At 45.5% G+C, this 24362-nt stretch overlaps 1 protein-coding gene across 2 annotated transcripts in view; it reads left to right on the forward strand.

Moving 5' to 3' along the window:
- The window catches only part of Sik3 (Salt-inducible kinase 3), an 87372-nt gene that overhangs the window by 46787 nt on the left and 16223 nt on the right, over positions 1–24362 (forward strand). For both annotated transcript variants that reach the window (XM_077668880.1, XM_077668882.1), the window contains exons 2-11: positions 4668–4784; positions 5192–5255; positions 6286–6447; positions 7086–7210; positions 8730–8853; positions 11918–12144; positions 14180–14330; positions 18937–19076; positions 20073–20337; positions 21444–21559. In XM_077668880.1, coding sequence (XP_077525006.1) covers positions 4668–4784; positions 5192–5255; positions 6286–6447; positions 7086–7210; positions 8730–8853; positions 11918–12144; positions 14180–14330; positions 18937–19076; positions 20073–20337; positions 21444–21559 — 1491 coding nt within the window. The remainder of the gene's footprint in view (positions 1–4667; positions 4785–5191; positions 5256–6285; positions 6448–7085; positions 7211–8729; positions 8854–11917; positions 12145–14179; positions 14331–18936; positions 19077–20072; positions 20338–21443; positions 21560–24362) is intronic.

The following is a 24362-nucleotide window of genomic DNA, read 5'->3' on the forward strand; positions in this document are numbered from 1 at the left end:
ATTCGACCCTCGGGCTTGTGGAGTTCAAATTGCGAACTAATGAGCTAGCTGCTGATATATTGCCCATTTCTGTTCCCTTTGCTTGCATCCACTGGTGGCTACTTCTCGTGGAGTTTGATGCTGTTATTGTGAAAATGATGTAGGCTGAAGCTTTGTCACAAAATTAGAGGACATGCACAGAGTTCTCAGCCCCTAACTTCTTCTCTAGCAAAACTTTATTGTACACATTATTAGTACAGTATTGGAGAAACCTAAGCATAAATTATACAGCACACTGAGAAGTGTGAAAAAAAAGAAGGTTATATTCTCGAACAGCTGACGGGATGGATGGGAGGAATAATTTAAAGGGGGCAGCGAAGATGCTAACGCTCTCTGCAAATACATTTGCCCCGGCGCACGCGTGATGTGCGCCTCCTTAAGAGTGAATCATCAATGCTAGAAACTGAGCATCCTTAAAACAGCGCGAACAAGGCAAGGACGCAAGAAGTACACACTGGCGCTGACTTACAAAGCCGCCTACTCGGCCAAGCTTCTACAGTGTTGAAACTGAGCTCTACTCGAAGAAACATCTCCGCCTCTGGGTCGCTGTTCTCGCTGTCTTGTGGCATCGTTTCAACTCGTTTGTCTCGTCGTCTGCGAAGTCTTCTTTGGACAAGCTTCAATAGTTGTCCGTTTTTTTTTGTTTTTTTTTTTTTGTGGCACTTCCCACGTATAGCACATTGCCGGTGCGGAGGACAGATAGGTTTATTAGCATAGCGTGATCTACTACTATGAGGCGCCATGTGCACATGCGCATGATTGCGCGAGGGTCGCACTCCTGCCACTATACGCAGGCGCAGGAAGCTGATCACGCTAGTGGATTGCAGATGGCGTTATGCTAGATCACTCAAATGTGGCTGTGCGTGGAAAGTCCCTCCAATTTTGTAGTCCGCAGTCGGGTCCACTGCATGCCCCTCCCTCTCTTATCGTTTCTGGGAATGGCTGCGCATGACTGATGAACTTTCGCCACCGCTCGCCATTCTTTTGGCGACGAAAGAGCGCGAAGTGTATTGACTCCGCCAGAAGTCGCAAAATGGAGCGGGTCAACATCTCTGCACGCGTGTTTCGGAGAATGGAGAGTTTTTCGAGGAAAGAGGATCCCGCATGGACCACCGGCGGGCTCTGAATGTAGGGACAGCGGCTGTGTCGGTCCCGTTTATTCCCTGCACAACCGCGCTCTGTTATCACCAAGCCAGAGCTGTCCCGAAGGTCTGGAAGCCCCGGTCGTGCAGCGTCGCCCTTCGGCCCGTGTCTCGCCCGCGCGGGGCTTCTTACTCCCGAACCCCGGCGGGCTTCGGCGGGGTCAGCTTTTTCCCCATTTCCGACCTTCCCGCCGGCCGCTGCCTTGGCCGGTGATTGGGCCTTCCTCGGGCGCCCCCCGGGTTATTCGGACGAATTGCGGCTGTCGAGCAAGGGGAAGGGTGCGGCGGAATCCCGCTTGATTCGCTGCGGTCGCTTCTCCGTCCAGCGGCGCCCGCGGCGGGAGCTCGTTGACTTCCCCGAAAAAAGTTCGCGGTCGCTCCTTTTAGAGAGCGCGCCTATGTATAGGCGCGACTCATATTAAGATCCGCGCTCCGGCTGAAGCCTCGAGAGCGAATTCGGAAAGGAAGATATAGCCGCGGGCGTACCGGCGAATTGCGGGGGCCGGAGCGCTTTTTTGTCCGCGCGGTTAAGTGCGCGGCTAGACTGCCGCGAGCGTCTAATTCCGGCCCATGGAACGCTGTTTCGGGAAAGTGAACGGCGCGGCCTTAAAAGTGTCCTGCAGCGCGTTCGTAGCGTTTTGCCTCATTAACGTTAATGATCAAAGCTCTTATTCTGATTTAAGCACCAGAGTCGCCGTATTAACACCGTGTCGCCTGGACACGTACGGTGTTAATACGGCGCCGAGCAGCGCTGCGACTGTTTGCACTCTATAGATAGCAGCACCGACTGGACTGCGCAGTGTTAAATTGGAAATGTTGTGACCCATTTTGTCGGTCCGTGTGTGTTTCAAATGAGTAAACGTGGTTTTCAGCGGTAACCCAGGGGTCGATGCTGGGTGAAATATGTGTTAGGAAAGTGCGCAGGTTTGGGCCGGTTTTGATTTTCAAAAAAAGCAGGAAGTGCACAGTAGTGAAAGAAAATGCACGTGGGCAGCCCCGGATATACGTACCTCTTTTAATTCCCTTCTGCATGCCGCTGTGCTCAGCAGTGCACCTTTTGTAAGTGAAGAAGTGGCACTGCTTCGCTGGTATATACTTTAGTGATAGACTAGGTCAGCGTTTACTGGCTATAGCATTCATAGACTTTGGGCTAAGAACTTGAAATTAGTGACATATACGTATACTGCCTAGGCAGTGCAGCCCATTTCACACTCGCTCACGCCATCGAAAAGCGGTGTTGCTACCATCAGAAGGGAGCCCCTGCCTGCAGCCTGCCAGATGAAGTCGCATGCTACTTCTTGTCTGCCACACGCTCCGAAGACAATGTTCAGTTTTCGCGATTATACGCGCCATCCACTTAGTGGAAAATAAGCCATGTGAGAACTGCGCCCTCGTGTACACGTGGCGGTGTTAAACAAACCCACTTTCTTTGTTTGCCTGCGTGGAGCCCGAACGTTCAGATTTAGTAAGCCCGCTGCAGACGGAACTGCTTCTGTGTAGACGCGCTTATATATTCTCCCTGTTGTCTCTGCAAGTCCTTTATTGCTGTGAAATTGGCATGGCGTGCTTTTGCTGAAGCCTGAGCGGTGACTGCAGCCTCTCACCAGAACCCCCCCCCCCCCCCCCCCCCCCACTCTCCTTCTCTGCTGTAAATCCTGGCTGAGTAATCACATGAAGCACAGACCAGAAAACCTTTGCGTCATTTCATTGGTTGATGCAGTGAAAACTTATAAGGTCCTTAGAGTTTCTTACTTTCGAGCGATCTTGACAAAGCAGCAAGCTCAAAACCTGCCCGTCTCCGAAAGTGTCGCGGCTGCGCAAAAAAAAAAAAAAACCCGCCGCGGTGGCTCAGTGGTGAGGGCGTTCGGCTACTGATCCGGAGTTCCCGAGTTCGAACCCGACCGCGGCGGCTGCGTTTTTATGGAGGAAAAACACTAAGGCGCCCGTATGCTGTGCAATGTCAGTGCACGTTAAAGATCCCCAGGTGGTCGAAATTATTCCGGAGCCCTCCACTACGGCACCCCTCTCTTCCTTTATCCCTTCCCTTAGGGCGCGCTTCAGGTGTCCAGTAATGTATGAGACAGATACCGCGCCATTTCCTTTCCCCAAAAACCAATTATATATAGCCGGACAAAAAAAAAGCGCAGTAAAGAAAAAAAAAACACGACGCGTCCGACGAATTGCGTACAGGGAGCGAAATGGAATAACCTCAACGATATTAACCCGACACATCAAACCAGAGTTCTACATCGAACGCGACAACACACCGACAGAGGACTACAAAGGACATCCATCTATCTGTGATAAAGTACGTCAGTAAAGGTTCTTTGCTCACACGCACTCACTGCGGAACACTTTTTATTATCGTTTTTTTTTTTTTTTTACTGACAGAACTGGTAGTGCAGTACGCCGGCTTGCAACGTATCCGTGCTCTACAAAATTTACGGGCTTCAATTAGGCGCGGGTTCGAATCCGTGCCGCCAGCGCGGCCTGTCGCTTTTCATCGGTCACGCGCAGCTTCACGCGCTAGCGCCCATCGCTCTGGAAACCGCGTTGCTTTGTTTTCCGACCTCGTAGCGGCAGACGCGGCCGGGCGCTGATGAAGATGGCTCGTTTCCGTCAGTGCGCGCGCCCGATTGAGTCGGGCGGCGTGACGTCAGCAGCGACATCTGAAGGGCGCCTGAGGTCGTCGGCCATGCAGCGGATACTTGGCACGCGCGACCCTGCATTTCCGCCTCGTTGTGCACACGCGCGCGTCTTTTTTCTCGCGAGCGACGTCGGAAGGCGGCAGCACGTACGGCCACGGGCTCGCGGAGCATCGCGTCGTCAAGTGACGTGCGCAGGCGCTTGTGTACCAACAGCCTGACAGGCTGGCGGCTTAATTATTTCTCGCCTCTGTTAATTGTTTACCGACAAAGCTGCCGCACTGTAGTGGTGCAGCCTGCACTGCCCATCCATACGGAAGACTTTTGGACAAACATTCTAGTTCAGATTACTTTGGTTTTGTCTCGTGGCCGTGCGGCAAGGAGTGTTCTTGGCGTCATTGCCCTTAAGCAGAGTCGGATTTATGGAGGGGTCGCCCCCCATCGCCAAGCGAGAAATTTTACATTGAAAAACGATGGCGAACCACATTTTTCAACGAAAACTGTCCAAGAAATACACGGCACAAATGGGACCTGCCGGCAGCCATCCCCTCAAAGTGACCCATAAATCCGCCCCTGGAGTTAAGTAATTAAACGAAAACAAGGTAGTGGATGATGAAATTTATTGAGTGACGTTTGTTTTGCAAAGCGGGCATTATATGTGCAGAGAAACTGTCGGGTCATGCATGAAAGACTCACTGTTGGCAAAAATATGTCGTTATCTATGGATATATAGTTTGGGACTGTGTGGGTGAAATACACCAATAGTTCAGGGAAGAGGTCCTTTATGTGCCTCCATTTTTATTTTATCTCTCAATGTGCTTCTGCTTTTTTGTCGTTGCAGGTGGCCATAAAAATTATAGATAAGACACACCTTGATGAGGAAAACCTGAAGAAGATATTCCGAGAGGTTCAGATCATGAAGCTTCTACATCATCCCCATATCATTAGGCTATACCAGGTAAGACGGATGCCATTCATGGTGTTTTGAGTGGTCTCCATTCTTGCTATATATGAAACAGTTTATTTAGAAGCAGTGTGAGTAAGTTAAAGTCCACCTCTTTTCTGTCTCAACTGTGCTTCTTATTAGGTTAAAGAGAGGTGGTTCTTGGGATAGTTGGTCATACATACATTTTGATGAGCTGCTCTAGTGCAACAAGACTTGAATTCGCCTGGCGGACAAATCGCGCTGGCTGCCATGTCAGAATAGCCAAATAGAAGTATAGCAGTGTTACTGCTGAGCCTTTTGTTTAAAGATATTAGAGACGGCATTTAGAGACGGCTTTCAGGTGATCATTTGGTACCAAAACCTCACTATACTGGGCTTCAAGTAGTGTCAGTAATATTGCGATGTTTTTTGTATTGCAGGTTATGGAAACGGATAAAATGATCTATTTAGTCACAGAGTATGCAGACAAGGGTGAAATATTTGGTAAGTTCTTGCTGATGCCATCAATACTCTGCTGTGGTTCATTGTTTTGTAGTCATTGTGTGAAAAGAGCACCTACATTTCAATATCATTCTCTTTAGCACTGGTTGATTAAATATCTGAAGTGTTTTTGCAATTAAGGGCATGTTCATGAAGTGCAAGTCGGTGCGGGTTAACCGGCAGCTTTAGGACTATGCACGGTGTGATTATGAATGCTTAACAGCGAATTATATAGTCTGAGACCTACACGTGTTTGCAGCAGTGGTGTTGTAATAATACAAGGGTGTCATTGATGCATGCTGATGGTTTTAGTGCTGCAAATGGAGACAGATCGGAACACTTCTCAGTCTTAACTCATATTTGTGCTCAGATGGGGTATGAGGTTACTATGGGTGACAGGTTTAGAGCATAGCACAGTTGGTTGCATTACTTGCTAATTCTGTCCAAAAAGTGCAAGTTGATTTGTTGTAAAATGGCATCCTTCGGAGTAGTTCGTGTGATTCCATCTGTTGTGTTCTGTGTCTCTCCCTACATCCAAAAGTTCACGCTGGCCCCCCACAGATCTGATTTGTTGTATGAGGCAATGGCTGATCAAAGTTTTAAGAGTTCACAGCTTAACTAGCAAAACACTAGCTTTTTATGGGAGGGCACAATGCCTTACAAGTCTACTGTTTCTACTTTTTGCCGGAAGTTGGCTCCTTATAGTAACAGGTGGTGACAACAAATGGTGATGTGGTACTTTTTTGCATAGTACTAGATGTTGCCCCTTAAATCCACTTGCAGACAGTGACTTAGTTTAATTTTTATTTGGCAACGGAGCCAAGTACCATCCCCAATTTCTGTATTGGCTGAATTTGCCAATGGTTTTGGGAAAATATATGATTTCAGTGTTTTCAATTGAAAACAAAAACCCACCTGTTATAGCAGTGTGCTGGGAATACCTTAGTTTTGGTATTACTAGTGCTAAGCTTTGCGTGAGCTGTGTGTCCGCCTGGTTGTTTAGCTTCTTTACTGTGGATGTTTTCTTTTGCAGACTACTTAGTTGCCACTGGCCCCATGCCTGAGGACATGGCCAGGCGAAAGTTCAAGCAAATAGTGAGTGCTGTACATTACTGCCATGAGAGGCACGTGGTACATAGAGACCTGAAGGCTGAGAACCTCCTGCTTGATAGTGATATGAACATCAAGATAGCAGGTGAGTACAGTATACCACTGCTTGCTGCATGTATACACAGGCACTAGTGCTTACTTGTATTGTCACTTTGGGAACTTAGCCTGTTTTCTTATACCAAATGCCTTAGCACTTGTTCTAAAGTTGCTTTTTTGATCATCATGCTCAAGCCGCCTTATGACAAAGCTGCAGATATAGCACAAAGACATCTTGGCCTAAGATTTTTGGCCATGAGCATTTTTGTGCAAATATATGCCCATTGCCAAAAGTTTATGGAACGTGACTTTCGAGAAGAAATTTAGTTTCTTTCCATGCAGGATGCACTTCTGAGATGTAGTGCATGGTGCGCTGTGCAGTGCACTGAGAATTAGACTGCACATATCTATTGCAGACTGGTTGCAAGGAATGAGATGCAATAAAATTTTTGTCACTGATATTGCATTCCATAAACTTTTGACTGTAGGTGTATGCACTGTCGAAGATTCATGTTAACGCTTATTAATAAAATGTTGGAGCATGGAAAATATATGGTCATTTTATTCAAAATGAACCATCACTTCTGCATGAATTAGTGCATAGTAACTAAAAAATAGTGAGCAGAAGTATCTGAACGTAGTAGGGCCTGAAATGGCAGCATTTTCTCTCTTGCATGTTCACTCCAGACTTTGGCTTCAGCAATCACTTTGAGCCAGGCAAGAAACTGTCAACATGGTGTGGCAGCCCACCCTATGCAGCTCCTGAGCTCTTTGAGGGCAAACAATACGACGGGCCCAAGGCTGACATCTGGGTGAGTGTTAAAGACCAGATTGCACCCTTTTAATAAAAATCACGTACAGGTAAAGCTTGGTGGTTCTGCCATTTTCTTTTGATCAGAACCGATGGTTATTTGATAACTGCAGTTTTCTTCATAACAAGCAGCTATTGCACTCCTGCATGAGCTGTCCTGCTCCCCATGGTAACTCAGTGGATGAGGCACCCTGCTGCTGAGCATGAGGTCATGGGGTGGAATCCTGGCAGCAGCTGCTGTACCTTAATGGGGGCAATGCGTCAAAGCTGCTATCTGTTTTGCGAATTCAGTGTACGTAATTGAATCCCACATAGTTGAAATTAATTTGGCGGCCTCTACTAAGCATCTTCTGTAACTCAGATCAAGTACCACTGTACCGACATACCACCTTTTTTCTTGTCCTGTTTTTGTGTGCTTAACAAGGAAAGCTGTGATCCACGTGTACAGTACAATGTACAAAGGGAACAAAGTTTTTGCACATAATTGCTAATTTTTTCTTTATTTGTCCAATAAACTTGAGAATGTCTTTTGGATATTTTATGCCAAGAAGAAAGCTGATTAGAATACAAAAAGAACTATGCTGGGCACACATTATGGAGCAATCAATAAACGAATGCTAAAAATTTACTCCCTCTCTTATTGCTACTGAAAATAATTTCATCAGAACAAAAGTGCTGCATTTTCAGCCACTGTAATAAATTGAAATGTTGTAATTCGAGCGTACAACTGTCAGAGGTGTGTCCAAGGAACAATGGCCCACTTTTATACTTCCCAAAGGAGAGTGCACTATAGTGAGGCAAAAAACTTGGAATAACAAAATTTCCCCTAGGCTTGTATGCAGAGTACCTTATGAAGAGCTTTGAAAGTAGGTGGCTGTGCCCTTATAGTTTTCGGCACACAAAATATGGCCCCGGCATGCTGCTACTACTGGGACCAGTTCTGACTGGGACAACCTCTTATGGAACCAGTCCGACTGGGAATAGCACAGGGTACTGCTTTGACTGGAAGTATTTGATGCTGGTTTGACGTTTCAACCTGGGGAACCACTCTCAAACTTCCTGTTTGTTGTTGACTATCATAGATTGACGTATGGGCAGGATACATAGCAAGTGCTGTCTGGAAAAATAAAGAGAATAAGCTCATGCAAGTTTAAAAGGAGAGAGCCATGCATCTCCCATGAGATTTTTCATTTCTTTTTAGCGTGAACTGAATTTTTCAGCATTCATTGGTCTCTACTATGGAAGTTGAAACCTGATTAGATGGCACCATTTTACTTTTTACTTTCCTGAACACTCTAAAAAGTTGGCTCGTATTAAACAAATGCTGCACGCCCTGCATCTCTCTGGCTGCTGCTCCTCCATGACAATGTTTTGTTAGTGATTACAGTACCAAGACATGGCAGCACATGATGATGGTAGCATGAAATGCGAGCGGCTGGCTCATGTGTCCTTGCTGTATAGTTAATGTCTCAGCTCATGACTGTAGTGCTGAACTACCTTTTTGTCTTTCTGGCCTGCAGAGCATGGGAGTGGTCCTGTATGTTCTTGTCTGTGGCGCCCTTCCTTTTGATGGCAAAACGTTGCAAAGCCTGCGAACAAGTGTGCTCTCAGGAAAATTTAGGGTTCCATACTTCATGACAACAGGTGAGTGGGCACCACATATAACTGTGTTTTAGCATTTTTTCTTGTCCCCCAGTAAGGGCTCAGGCACTAACTGGGCGCACTTTTTTTTAACATAATCAAATGTACTTTATCTCATATTCAGTTGGGAAGCTGCAGGACTTTTTCGTAGTGCAGAGAGAGCTTTATGCAATTACTAGTGCAATACATTACCACAAAAATATATTCGGCTCACGGGTATCATTGTTCAGGTGTAGAGAGAATGTTTACATGAGCACTGAAATGAGCTAATTGAAAAATGTTAGGACAGTACACTAGAAACTTGCAGATTAGAAATTCCGTTTTTTTTCGAACTGTTCTGACATCCCATTTCCTGTTCCTGTTGCATCGTGCTCGCGACATGTATTAAAAAGGCCCCTCTTAATTAAAGCTTTTTTTACTTTTTTAATTGAAACAAACATATTTCTTTTGTTAAAAAGGTTGGTGTGTATTACACCAGGTAAAAGTTACTCTGTGAATAATTAAATTTGCTCAGATTTCAATGGCAAATGAAGGGGGTGCATTTATTACAAGGGTGCACTTGTTATGCAAAGAAATAGGATAATTCAAACTGATTTTTGGTCCTTGTAATGCTTGAATTATTGAAATTCGACTGCACTTCTCGCAGTTAGTACATTCTGTGTTAAGCTTCTGCCTCAGTGTTCCTGCACACATGCAGTGGAAAGAAAAAAAAAAAAGTTACGGGTGCTGATAGACTTGAACCTAAATGTATCAACTGTACACATATGTAAATTCTCTATATAATGAATTGATTGCTAATTGTTTGAAGTCATAACTAGAATAACAAAAACCACTGTCTGTATAGCGAATCGAGTTTCTGAGACCATGCATGTACTCATTTAAAGCCTTACAGGGCGATTGCAGTTTTTTTACTGTTGCAAATGGCATCGAACTGAATTCATATATTTTTGCTATAGTTTGGTTTGTAGTTTGTAGGGTTTAATGTCCCAAAGCGACTCGGGCTATGCGGGATGCCGTAGAGGAGATCTTCGGATGATTTCGACCACCTGGGGTTCTTTATCATGCACTGACATTGCACAGTACACAAGCCTATAGCATTTCATCTCCATCAAAATGCAACCACCGCAACTGGGACTGAATCCGCATCTTTCTGGTCAGTAGCCAAGCACATTAATTGCTGAGCCACCACGGCCTGATGACAGTAGTGTTGTCACTGTAGAAATGCTCATTGTTGCCAAGGTTGTCAGAAGTCTTGCTAACTAGTGGGGAACTTTGGCAAAGTCCTAGCCTGCTTGCATTAACATGCTTGCTGCCATTGGGCAATGTGTGTCTTCTTTGGTTCCGCTCAGCTAGAACATCTGTGAATGCTCTGCTGTCCTATCCTTGCAGATACGAGGGGTCATCAAAAGGCTTTCAACTTATACATAAAGAAAATACCAGAGTTTTGAAAAAGTATTATTTCTCATCATAATCTCCCCTCACAATAATGCACTTCTTCCATTTGTGTTGCAGGCTATATATGTCACAAAAAGAAAAGAAAAAACTTTCTTCGTGGTTGTCAAGACACTCCTTTGCGGCAGTTTGAAGTGCATTGAAGTCATTTAAACTTGTTTCATTGAGGTGTTTCTTCAGGTTAGGGATTAAATAAAAGTTACTATTGGGGCCAGATTGGGACTGTAGGGCGAGTGATCAAGCTCTTTGAAAAAACACTCTCGAATGGCAGCCTCGACAACACAAGGCTTGCGAACCAAGTCATTGTCGAGCAGTAGGAGATGCTTCTTAATTGTCGCCACTCCTTGCTGTTGTTTTATGATGGCCTCATGCAGTTTTTGAAGAAGGTTGGCGTAATATTTTCCACTTATTTTCCTGCTGTTTTCTGTGCAATCAATTAGCAAGAACCTTTTTGCATCCCAAAAAACTGTCGCCATTACTTTCTTCACTGAGTGTTGGGTCTTGAATTTTTTCATAAGTGGGTACCCCGAATGCCTCCTCTGCATAGACAGTTGTTTTGCTTCTGGGTCCAACTGGGACAAGCAGGTCTCGTCCCAGTCAAAGGCTGGTGAGAAAGGTTTCTGGGCCACTTGCATAGCGGCGCAAAAGCTCCAGCTAGCGTTGAATGAAGCGATGGTGTTGACCTTGCGTAGAGAGGTTCCATGGCACCTCTCATGCTGAGACCTTCGACATACCTAGATTGTCATTTATGATTGTGAAAGCACTGCAGTGCAAAGTATTCAATCCTATGGCAACTTCGGACACCTTAATTTGGTGATTCCTCATAATGAGGCTCTCAGATGAGGCTGAATGATCCAAAACGGTTAAAGTGCTTGGCCGCCTTGACCTTGGGTCATTTTGCATGCCCACACAGCCGCATTTAAACTCATTTAATGAATGAATTACTGTAGCATAACAAGGACATATTCACCGCCATACACATTCAAACATTCTACTGAGAACTTCTTTGGCGGAACTTCTTTCTTTGCATAAGAAGTTTATCGTGCTCCGGTACTCAAGTTTAAAATCATAGAAGGATGCCATGTTTAACTGACTGATGCAGACCAATGGAGGAACTGGAATGCCTGATATTGAGACCCTGCTTGGCTAAAGCGATGACCTAAACAAAAGGCGTATAGAGATCATCGTCAGACATTTGGTTACAGCAGAGTTCCAAAAGTTATCTACCCTCATATGTAATGTGCAATGTTTCGGCAAGGGCAGTTTGTCTTTATCTTGCCAGAGCTCGTGACAACTCAGTTACATCAGGTATTGAGATATATAGCAGTTTTCTAATCAGAAGATCTTTTAATCAAAATATCTTGTCTCACTGCTGCAAAATAATGTGATTCGACAGCTCCTGTCCTAGACTTGAGATTAAGGGAGGTGTTGCTAAATAATAAATAAAAAAAAGATAAGTTCCTAAACTAGTTGATCTGAACTATGTGAAGCCACTTGCAAGACACACCGTGTTTCAAGTCTCTGCTGTATAAAGTGGGGCGCAGGTGCGTGTACCCAGCTGTGAACATTTGTCTGTGGGCGATCTTATCTCACTGATGTCAACTCTTGCATGCAGAGTGTGAGCATCTGATACGGCAGATGCTTGTGGTCGACCCCGAGAAGCGGTGGTCCATTCGGCAGGTTGTACAACACAAGTGGATGCGCATGGGCACGCCGTACCCCGAATTTGACCGGCTTATGGAGATGCCGCAGGTGACCCCCACCACCCACGATGTGCTTGACGCTGTTGTGGTACAACACATGCTCCAGCTACCAAATGTTGCACAGGAGCAAATTGAACAGGTCAGTTGGGATGCTTGCATACATTTGTCATGAACTGCCCTTTGGGGTGTAGTCTGCTGAGTTGAATCCCCTGTTAAGCTGAGGTGCTCGGAATCTCTTGTTTAGCTTTTTAGGGGCACAGTGAAGAAAAAAAACGCATGGTAAGCACATACTGCTTTATTTGTGCACATGAATTGATGTGTACTTTTGTAGTGACACTTCAACTGGCATTCTGCAGCACCAAGTGGTCAGTTGGGTTGTGTAACTGTGTGGCATTTCACACTGAAAGGAATTCTGCTACATAGTGGGCCATAACATGAAAAAAGCAGAAAGCATAATTTTACCACATTTGCGTGCACAGGTGCTCTAGATTTGCAAGAGCAGTTATGAATTGTGAATGACCTAGCATGCGACTTGTGCCTTGGAACATTTGGCTGTGTAAAACATATGTTTTCGTAGGATCGTGAGGGGCATGCATTGGGCACATGTCCTCCTGTGTAAAGAGCAGTGTGCTTTCTGAAATTGTTTTCTTTTTCCAGAGTTCAAAGTTAGACATGTTCCCCTGTGAACTCCTGCTCATTTATGCTTTCGACGTCACTGGTTTAAGTGCAAACCACTAGTGTTACACACTGTTACAAAACCTGACAGTTTGAGCTCTTCCAACGACTTTTCACATTCATCTCAAAGGGAATTCTGCATACAGTGTCAACTTCAGCTGCAACCTTTTCCTTCCAGTCAGTAAAAACTGGGAGTTACTTTTTCTGTTTTGCGAAACTGGCGCCTACGTTCACGAGGATCCCTAGTTGAGATTGTCTGGAATTTTATTCCATCCTATCAATGGCAAGCCTCTTTTGATAGCCAAAGGCCAAGTAGGCTAGCCCGTTTTGTCAGGCACTTGCCTGAAAGGCCATGCCAAATGTTAATAATTGAGAAGCAGCCAGCCGACTGCTAAGGCGTATACCTGGCAGTGTAACAGTGCTGAGTATATAACACACATTAGCCACATCGTATTGTGCCTAGGCTAGGAAAGTGCTAAGTTGTGATAGTGCTGGCGCCATTTTTCCTCTGCCATCGCTGAGCTTTATGCCCCCTTGCCAGAGTGTACCGCTAGGTTTGACTTGATATGTCTAAAATCACTGTGAGCTGCTCTCTGGGACAGAATCCTGAAGTGATTTCAGAAACACAGCCAAAATATTAATCATATAAAAATGAACTTTGGCACTACTATAGGAATCATTACTTTCGTAGCCAACTAAAGGGTAAGGCTATTTTTGTAACAGATGTAAAAGGTACCTTGGGATACATTTGAATACGTCCCTGAAATAGCACTGCAGATGTCCAAACTTATCTCATTCTCTAATGAAGAAACATTCTTGCAAGACCACCTCCTCTTTGGGTGGTCAACAAGTCTGCCGGTTGGCCATAAATACTGCACATATCTGAGGGGAGGGAAGGGTTTTGTCTGACAGATATGCAAGGGTATGGAGAACTGTGCACATTTTTTTTTGTGAGGTGGGTCTGAATTGTCCAATAACCATGCTAGTCAACACTTTTACTTGAAAGAACATTCAATGCATTACTTCGTTGTATTCCAGTGAACACCTGTTGAGTACGCCCAGTTGCATGTGCAGAGCCTGCATTCATTCTTTAATCTTAATGGCTTAACCAAAGTTTTCACAAAGGCATCAACTTGACTGTTCCAAAAGGTACTACAGGTAATGGTTTCATCCCCTGATCCATATGGTTTACGATGTGGTCATGTGATGTCAAATTGGTGTTTGGAGAAAGTGCGCATTCTTGTGAGACCCTTTGCAACATCCATTTTCACTGTTCAAGCGAATTGGCTTGCACTCAAAAGGAATTCCTGAAAACAGCCGTTCCAAAGTATTGCCTCTGCTTTATTTTTGTGTGGAAGTGCCATTTGCTGTGTGAATACTGTGCAAAGGGTGACTATACCACATAACAGCTTCGTGGTGATTTTGCTGTTGTAGGCTCTTATGCCTATTTTGCTGCCCCTTCATGTCAACTATCTGGATTAATTGTTGCCTACTTTCAGTCTGTGTTGGAGAAGAGGTTTGACCACTACAGTGCCATCTACCACCTGCTCTATGACAAGTTGCAGAACCAGCAGAAGCATGCCCTCCTGCCACAGAACCTGCCCCTAACTGTCCAACCACAAAGGAAATCTAGCATTACTACAGGCATTGGTAAGTTTATTGAAATGCTGCCGTTGAGATGAAGAAGCAGAACATTTCTTTGTTTTTTCCTTTTTTTCTTGAAGAAAAAAAAAATGAAAGCCAGCCTGTCGCAACTAAAGAGAGGAGAGAAGGAAGCTTGGGAGAGGGGTAACCAGCAGAAAGTACTGGTTTACTGCCATATACTGGCGGAAAGGAATGGGGTAGTTAAAAATGAAGTGTGTGAAGTAAGTCATAGCCTATGGCCATGTTATAGTGTACTGCACGGGCACAATGCCCTTAAGAAATGGAACAGTGTCTGAGAGGCCTTCAGAACCATCAAGGGTTGCTGTAAACATGTATTATTTGGCACAGGTTAACTTAACACAGTTCTGTTGTGTGCAAAAAGCTTAGCAGCAACATATTTAACATATCGTCAGTGTGGTTCTAGTATTATCGCTCCCGCAGCTTCGTTTCTCTAAGGCTTGGCCGACCAACATGACAAGGTTGTACACTGAAGGGCACTTGCCCAGCTCTGCTACTGTGAATTATCTTGCTTCTACAGGCTGTTTTTCAGAAGCAACTGCTGCAACATTTGGCGCAGCTTTTTTCATGAATCTCTGAGGATGGACCATGCCTCTAGCCTCATTCTGGCTGTAATTACAGAGCCGACACTCCTGCCATCATCACCAACATCGCTAGTTTTAATCGGAGTGGCACGAATCAGAAAATGCGCAGGGACATAGTATTTAGTAATTACATGATATGTTGGAAATGTGGCAGCATTTATAGCATTAGAAGCTGTAGGTGCCTTTACTAAAAGTGACTTCACTTCCATCTGGCGTAACCACTTCCCTCCAGCCAATGAGAGAATTTTATGGACGATGATGCATTTTGGCCCTGTGAGGCTTATAATGCTATCGCATTGAAATAGCCAAACTTTAACCCCCAACACATATTAGAGCAGCATGAAAAAAAACAAGGGCAAGAGCCAGAGGCATAACACAACATAGGTGCTCATAGTTAAACACCTGCATTGTGTTATGTCTTTTGAGTGCCTATGTTGTGTTACATTTTTGGCTGTTGTTCCTCATTTTATTCATGCTGCTAAAATATTTATTTATTTGTGTATACCCTCGGGGCTTACAGGAAACCTTATAGAGGGGAGGGAGTTTAGTACATGGTTATATCAAAAAATGACGAGCGAAGGTGAAGAACTCTATTACATTGGGAAAAGTACAGCAAACAAAACAAACAAATAACAAAAATACAGGTAAATGAGTACAATAGTAACAAAACAAAAATGCCTAAAAATTACAGCAGACAAACGAAAAGAAGCAAAAGAAAAAATGCAGCAGTAATGGCACCACAGAAATGACACAGCTTTTATACAGGAATGAAGTCGCTTTGTAATACGTTTGTTAGTGTTTTGCGAAAGTGATCAGTGTTTGCGATAGCGACTAATTTGGCAGGCAGGTGGTTCCACTTGCGACACGTTCTTGGTAAGAATGAATATGAGTAGGTGACTGTGTGTTGCGAAAGTGCATGAACTTTGAAGCTACGATCAACAGGTGGGGAGGTATAAGATGCTGGTTTAATTTACCGAGCCTTGAGTGTGTGCTTATGATGGTAGATTTTTTAAAAAGGGAAAGACGAGATAGTTTTCTCTGAAAAGCAAGAGGCTTAAGGTCAAGTGCAGTTTTCATATCAGTGACACTAGCGGCACGATGATAATTGTTGAGAATGAAATGGATGGAACGATTTTGTACACTTTCAAGGATTTTTATTAGAGTAGTATAGAGTCCCATATTGAGCATGCGTATTAGAGGTTAGGTCTGACATAAGTGATGTAAAGTTGTTTTTTTAGATGTGCTGGGGCTAAGGAAAAGTTATGTTTGAGGTTGCGAAGCATGCAGTTAGCTTTTGACATAATGTATTTGATGTGTCGATTCCATGAGAGATTGTTAGCGATATGCACACCAAAATATCTGTATGAATCCACACCGACCCGCACAGTTTTCTGTTCTTTTTAACTCCGAATTTCTCGACAATATATGCATATTTTTCTGCTGAGTCAGTGCCAACAGACCCACAGGAGGCCCAGCTACTGGTTTTTTGCCAAGAGCAATAGCTCAAGGGAGTTGCCCTCAGTGCCCTTCCATAATGGATTCCTTTTGATTCAGCTGGCTTCCTTCATGTCAAGCAGTCCTTGAAACTGTTGAGACGCCAACAGGACAGGTTTATTGCAGCCCGGCGAATACCGGCACCAGCCCGAAACACGTGCCAGCCGCTGCGAGCCTCGTGCCAGCTCGCAGCAGTGGAGCACAGCCAAGCCAAGCAGACGGCCTAGCCACTGCTTGTGGCTACTGCCTACAACATCTCCCCTGAAACACAGGAGAGCCTCTTGGGTGGAATTACACAGCATCCACTCCTGGTGTGATGGTGCGAAGAGGCGTCCACACGTTGCGTGCGATTCTCCCAGAGAACTTCCGTCCAGACGCCTCGCCTACGTCTGTCTCTGCATCTGTATACACAGATGCCTCGCTGTCTTCACGTCCTGATGCCTCGTTGTCTCCAACTCCTCTCCCAGACTTGGGAAAATGAACAAGGTGGGTCCGATTGCGCCGCACGGTGCCGTCTCCAGTGTCCACGATGTAGGACTGAGGCTCGTCTGCAGGCCTCTGCACGTTCCCTGTCTTCTTCAGGTCCGTGACCCAGACTTCATCCTCCTCGAGAAGAATTGGAAGCTGACACATGCCATGTCGCTTGTCGTAGTCTCGATGCTGCTGCGCACGGTATTCTTCTTCAAAATTCTGGAGTCTGGTTGTGTCTGGCAAGCATGGAACCAGCATTCCGGAAGTGACGGGAAGCTTTGTCCTCAACCGCTTCCCCATCAGTAGTTCAGAGGGGCTGTAGCTGTTTTTGAGTGGTGCTGACCTGTAGGATAGCAGGGTCAGGTACGGGTCCTGAGTCTTTTTCAATGAAGACTTGATGATTTTCACCACAGCTTCGGCGAGTCCGTTGCTCTGATGGTAGTGTGGGCTTTAGGTTATATGCGTGCAGCTGTATTCACGAGCAAACCTGGTAAAGTTGGACGACGAAAGCTGCGGACCATTGTCGGAGACCACCACCTCTACGATACCGTGGCGGGCGAAAATTGATTTGCAGAGTGTCTTTAGTATACCTGAAGTCAACTTTTCCAGGCGATTAAGTTCAGGATATCGGGAGTAGTAATCAGTGACAATTAACCACCAGTGGCTATTGAAGAAAAACAGTTCCATTGCAACTCCCTCCCACGGTCTTGAAGGAAACTCGAAGGATGAGACGGTTTCGATAAATCCACCTTCGTTGTGGGGTCTAGATGCTTCAGCGATGTCAACCCGGTGTGACATGCAGATAGATGCGTAGTGGCCCTTTTTGTGGAAGCCCCTGTATACCTGCGTCCGCGCTGGGCACAATAAACGCGGATGTCGTTCTTTCCCACACCAACGACACAATGTCGGAATGCTGTCAGCTGGACGCAGATGTGACCTTGATTCAAAGTGCTCTCGGCTGTCGTTGACGTGAGCAGCATTCGTAGGTTGCCTGACTCTCTGTCTGCCTGATACAACTTTGTTGACGGTCAGCGTTTCGGGGTGAAGCTCCGCTTGCTGCTGACGAACGCTTTTGACCTGTCTGATACTCTCAAGCGTCTTCTGAAAGTAAGATCAGCGTTAAGTTGCACTCTCGCTGACAACTTCTGGTCTTGAATGTCCACGAGTTCCTCTCGGAGGGTGCCGTACTCACAATGGTTGGAAAGCGTGTGAAGAGCAGTTACGAAGTCTTCCATGGATTCGCCGTTGTTTTGGATCCTCGTGTTGAAGCGTGCCCATTCAAAAATGACGCTGTGCCGCGGTATGAAGTAGATGTCGAACTGCTTCAGGATGACTTCTAAGTTCTGAGCGTTCTCACCGGAGAGTGTGAAGGTTCTGAAGATGTCCTCGGCCTGGTCGCCCATCAAGTAAAGGGGCGTGTCAACTTGGTGTGACGCTGATTAGTCGCAGTGACCAGAAGCCATGTAGAAATGTTCAAACGCTTCCTCCATTTTGGCCAGTCGGCAGGAGTCGGGAAGCAGAAGGCCTCAGGCGGTTGAATGACGAAGGACACCATGTGCTGTCCATGTAGTCCAGGCCGTAGATGCTGCTGTGACGTGTGCCACCGTAGGTGGGTATCCGAGTGAGAGGACGCAGCCCCGGTTGGGCTTACTGTGGGAATTGCGTTACTTCTGACACCATGTTGAGACGCCAACAGGACAGGTTTATTGTAGCCCGAGGAATACCGCCACCAGCCCAAGACGCGTGCCAGCCGCCGCGAGCCTCGTGGCAGCTCGCAGCAGCGCAGCACAGCCAAGCAGATGGCCTAGCCACTGGAGGCGTGTCATGCTAAGTAAAAAAAAAATATATAAGAAATCTGGAGCCATTCTTGAAACTAATCCATAATAGAGCCTCATCATACTGTTTCTTTTCAACGTTTAATACTTATCGTCGCATACTCTAAATCCTTTGCTATTTAGGTCATCATAACTGCTGTATTTTTTCTTAAGCTTCCATGCATCTTATTGGCGTGTGATCATGAAGGGTGCTTGTGGTTTTCCTTGCAGTTGAAAAGAGCCCACAGCCAGCTGAGGCCGAAGCCGAGCCACCGCCACAACCTCAGAACCTGGTACCCAGCCCCGTGCTAACTGTCAGCCCCATGCCTGAACTGCAGCCCATGCTGAGTGGCGACCAGTCCCTGGAGAAGGTGCGAATGGTAGTTGATTCACTGCCAGTGTCAATGTTTTTCAAGTTCTTTTTAGGAAATCAGGCATCTTACCAGGGAGGAAAGCAGTTTAACTGAAGTGAATGCAGTTGCAGGAGTGCAACTTGGTCCAAGAAGACGGTTTGGGATGGTTGAAAATGCAGCTGGAACTAGTTGAAAACCATTGTTATATTCTTGCATGGTTCTCAACCAACCTCTGTGGTAATTTTTCATGAAGTGTGCACTGCTGGCTTAACACAAATGTTGAGGTCAAAAGCAGCAAGAGAGCTTCGTGTTCAAGATGAATGAAACAGCCTGCACGGAACCACGGGCAAAAGAATAAGGACACACACTACAAGTGCTGTTCAACAATACGCTTGGGCTGGTTGATGCATTTTCAAATGTTAGAACAAGGAAATGATGTGAGGACAGAATGGCAGCTGTCTCGCTTCCCGAGCTGTCACCATATGCCGGCACTGTTTTCTAATTCTGACATTAACACCTTGCTCACATGAGCATGTGACAGAAGCTGGAGACAGAATGAACAGTAAATTTGTGGAAAGCAATAATCACTGTAGTTGCTGCAGTTTTTACCACATACTGATAATGGAAATTTCAGCTATTGTGCAGTAACTTGTTCACTCCAGTTTCTTGTGAAAGACAAGAGGCAAAAGTCAGTGCTGTCTTTGATGCATACCAGTGGATGTAATGTGCAGTCATGGTTGGTACAGCCTGCAAGGTGCATCTGCAAACAGTGAAACGTGACTCACAAGGCACCATGTACGTTGTGTTTGTAAACAAATTGTGGAATGGAGGTGCAGTGAGTACCAATGGGGAAGAATTCTCTGCAGTATTCCTGCCTGTTTAATGCTGCCTGTTACATTATGCACTCTAGCTGGTGCTCTGGTGCTGGGTCACATTGAGCGCAACTGCCCATGTGTCGAGCTGTCTTGATTGCATGTAGATATAAAATTCATTGCCTGCTTCCCCTGATTTCAGTTTGGGGAGATTGACCTCGAGTCGGACAGCGAAGAGCTGTGGCCGGACCAGCAGGTGCAGCCGGCAGTCGTGCGACGGCACACCGTGGGGCCAGGGGACCCACCGGAAGGAGAGTGTCCCCCTCCCCCTGTTGGAGCCCTGCCTGTCAGTGCACTGCCCCACACCAACCTGCCCCAGAATCTTCCCCGCGTCCAGCACCACCCACCACACAATTTCTCCGTCAAGGACCAACACCTGCTCAAGCCACCACCTGCCATGGGAGCCTGTGAGTGTTCGCGTTGTCCTTAAACACTTACTGCTGATGCTGGCGCTTCTATAGGGACCGACTGTCATGCTGCTAATGGGCAGACCTCTCTCTCGAACTATTGTTGATGCCGCATAAACAGGTTACTTTCTTTTTGCATGAAACACCATCACTCCCTCCGAGAAATACTATGCCGCTGTTTATAGTGTAGGGTGCAGGGAGGTATAAGATCTCATAACTGGACATCCTGACAAAACCAACTCTAGGTTTATTCCTTTTAGCACAGAGACAGTAGAGCACATGGCTCATGTTGCACGGCTTATTTGACTTTGTCACCTTCTGGGGTCAGAGTTGATGTCTGCACCACTAGAGCTGGCAACAGCGGGAACATGTGCTGCTACATTAGAAACCAGTATGAACAGTTCTCCTTCACAGACCGTTGGCTCATTTTGGCTCAGATCTCGTACACAAGCAGTATTCGTTGGTGGGCTTTGTGAAATAACACATGCTGTAATATAACTTGCATGCTCTCTTTCAAACGAACTGATCCATCACATATCGTGGTGGTGAAAAAAAAAGAAGGATGGTAGATTTTTTTTTATCTAGGCCAGCAAAGGTGCCATATGTTTCTGAGAGAGTGAAATGTCCACTATCTTTTCCAATTCCGGTTTTCTTGGTTTAATGGTTATCACATTGCATCTTGCGCGCGCGCGTAAGTTTCCCAGTTTGATCCTGGGCAGAAACAGGTTTTTCGGGCAAAGTATTATTTTTTTACTTTTGTTGCCTACTCTACTGATGCCTTTTACAGTTCTTTCGTGTTTATTCCTCGCCATTACCTACACAAGGCGCCGCAGTTCATTCATCATCACACTCTGCCGCCATTTAATGGCAGGTTTGCGCCATGATGGACCTTGTGATGCTACTTGCTGTTTTTGCTAATGCTAACTACTGAAATTCCACAGCTGACACAAAGCACTGTGCGCTTGTATTAAACACCTGCCATCTTGCTTTGGGGGGGGGTGCCTTGTTGGGGGGCGGTGAAACTTGAATATGTCGACCCTATGACTGCTGTCATCACCTGCTAGGTCTTCAGTGTACCTCCCTTCACTTTTCTGTGGCTGCTGCAGTTGGGGGCTTTGGTCGGCGTGCCTCGGATGGAGGTGCCAACATCCAGATGTTCTTCCAACGCCACTTGTGTCAAGGCCAGTACAGCCACCCGTCGAGCAAGGAGCTGCTCTCACCTGTGAGTCTCGTTGCTGGTCTGATATTGCCACAAGCATGTGCCTCTCTTTTTACCTGTAGTCATGTCTCAACACAAGGCGTTATTCCATTTTGGTGTGAGATTTGCTCACTATAATTAAAATATCGTTAAACTGTAGTTGTCTGGAGGTTGCAAAAGTACATACCAGAAGGTACATACCGAAATGGCATGATCGCCCACTTATTTGTAAAAAACCAAAACCAGTGATTTTTATTATAAAAGGGGAAAAAAAAATAGATGCAGTCTATATTTACTACTTGGCACTGCAAAAGTCTGTTATTTTAGTTTGCCGCCGTGGCGGCCTAGCAGCAACAGCAGCAGCCTCAAACTCATTTAAGCCACAAACCTGCTCTTCTGCCAGTCTCTTTTTCTCAGTAAACACCCGCATAACATTTATGGCACGCGCAACTTTTGCCACTGTCGAGCCTGAATCGCCCGTGCTGTCATTTCCTGTGTTATTGTCATCCTTGACGCAGCCAATAGCTGGCACTTTGGCCACAACTGAGGTGATGGTGGTTGTGACGGACATGTCCAGTGAAGTTTCAGTTGCACTGTCTGTGTCCCTAAGTCTGTGAAGGGCATGCCTTCTGTAGTGCCGTGCCGCTCCAGCACTTCAGCGAGTAGGCTGTCACAAGCCTGGTCTACAGTATCGCTCACATCCTCTGCCTAGCCCATGCACACTGGGAAGCCAGTATGCTTGAAACAGCTCTACACTGTCGCAGATTCAACATTCAACTTGCTGCCATAAATATTCCCAACAGAGCTGGTTGATGGATAAAACCTTGTCACATTCAAGTATTCTGCGCAGCAGATTTTAAGGTGAAAGCCTTTAATGGCTCATCGTTGTCCGTCCGTCCCTCCGTCCGCGAAACCTGTCACAATCTATGAAGTTATCAACGGCATGATTGCTATAACCCATATACTCTTAGCAATTACTAAGTAATGGGTAATTAGTAATTAGTCATTTGTTAGTAATGAGCCATTAATTACTAACTAGTAAAATAAAAAGTAAAAGTAAAATCAAATAAAAGTAAAGATCAAAAATAAAAAATGCATACATAATAAAAACAAAAAAAAATGCAATGGCTACAAGCACCATGGAAAAAAACCTGCGTTATGGAAAGGTTCATCCTTTCGCATTCCTGCACTTAAGCAGACCTAAGCGCCCTCAGATTTTTTTCCTATCAGCTGCTTCACAGCTTGAATGTTGCCTTGGTCCAAGTGGCGGCCAATCGCTGTAGTGTTCAGAAGCAGAAATAGCAACTTCATAGCCTTGAGGTTATATAGTGCGATGTGCATCAGCGCATGTGCTCCTCAAAGAGCTACCCATTTATCCACGCTTTTTTATTCTTGTAGATGACTCCTGATGTCAATTAGGCGTCTTTGAATCACCTCGGCTTGGCTGACTTCTCAATCAAGTGTGGTAGTTTTTCGGTTCCCGACATGTTCGCTGTGAATGCAACTGTGATTGCATAATCCCACAGATGTTGCTCCCAAAAAACTGCAAAGTGGCATAAGTACCTCTGTTTTTTTCCCTGTCATTTTCATTTCATGGGCACAAGTTTGGCCATTAAGGGAACAGCATTCAATTCTCTGTGGTTTGCTTGCATGCTCTGGGCACTGCACGGCATTTTTCATTTTGTTCTTTTGTTGAACGTCACATTCGCGGTTAGATAGCAGATGATGTTGGAGTGTGCAGGTGTACTGCATCAGCTATAATGTTACAGTATTATGTGCTACGTATGTCGGGAATACCCAGTATTCTTCTGTGGTCCAGAAAATCAGCTTCTTGCTCATTAGATGCAGCTCAGTGAATGGTCTTTAAGTGTCATCATGTGTAATGTAACAAGTGTTATTGCATATAAGTAGTCATAAACTTTGTCATACTGGACCCCCAAAGTCTGGCTAGCCTCAATGCCTTTCTCTTTCCTTTTTTGTTCACATCCATCTGAATGCCAATAGGCACAGAAACGTTGTGAATGCATAGTTATGTTTGTGAGCACCAGTCAGTAACTAGAAGAAGGACCATAGCAGGTTCAAAACCTTGTTTTCGCTTTTCCCCTTCTGTTATGAATGCATTAATTGAAGAGTCTAATGGAGGCGAAATGCAAAACGAGTCTGTGTGCTGTGGGATGTCAGTGCAGGGTAAAGATCCCTAGGTGGTCAAAATCATTCCAGACCTCTCCACTGCTGCACCTCTTTCCTTTTCCTTCTTTCACTCCCTTCTCGTCCCTTCCCTCATGGCATGTTTGAGGTGTCCACTGAGAAGTGAGACAGTTACTGCACCCTTTTTTTTATTTTGATTCCTTCTAATTGCACACTCAGAGCAACTTATGGTCATTGTGTAATCAAACATTTACTCGTTAAGCTTTGAATATCAGAATACAGTAGGACTCCGCTATAGTGAACTTGGTTATAGTAAAAACTCTGATATAGTAAAGTGAAGCTGCGGTCCCATTTTGCCTTCCATAGATGACTGTACTTTTTTTGTTATAGAAAATATTTTTTCCGCAGAAACGACTATAGTAAAAAGCGTCTGGCCGTGGCAATATACTTCCCGCAAAATGGTGACATCGTGGCACGCGCGAGGTCAAGGACCGCGAGGCCTGTACGAATACAATAAAATGACGCTCTTTGAGGTGGCGAATGAGGTGGCTTCGCCACCAAGCTCGGAAAGCCGCGCGGAGAAGCGAACGTTTTGAAGGCCTTGAAGTCGTGAGGCAAAGCGTGCGGTGCGCACGGAAAATGTAAATCTGGCTATGAACGTAGAAAGAAGGCGGCGCGA

Source organism: Amblyomma americanum, chromosome 6 (assembly GCF_052857255.1).
Source record: "Amblyomma americanum isolate KBUSLIRL-KWMA chromosome 6, ASM5285725v1, whole genome shotgun sequence".
Lineage (NCBI taxonomy): Eukaryota > Metazoa > Arthropoda > Arachnida > Ixodida > Ixodidae > Amblyomma > Amblyomma americanum.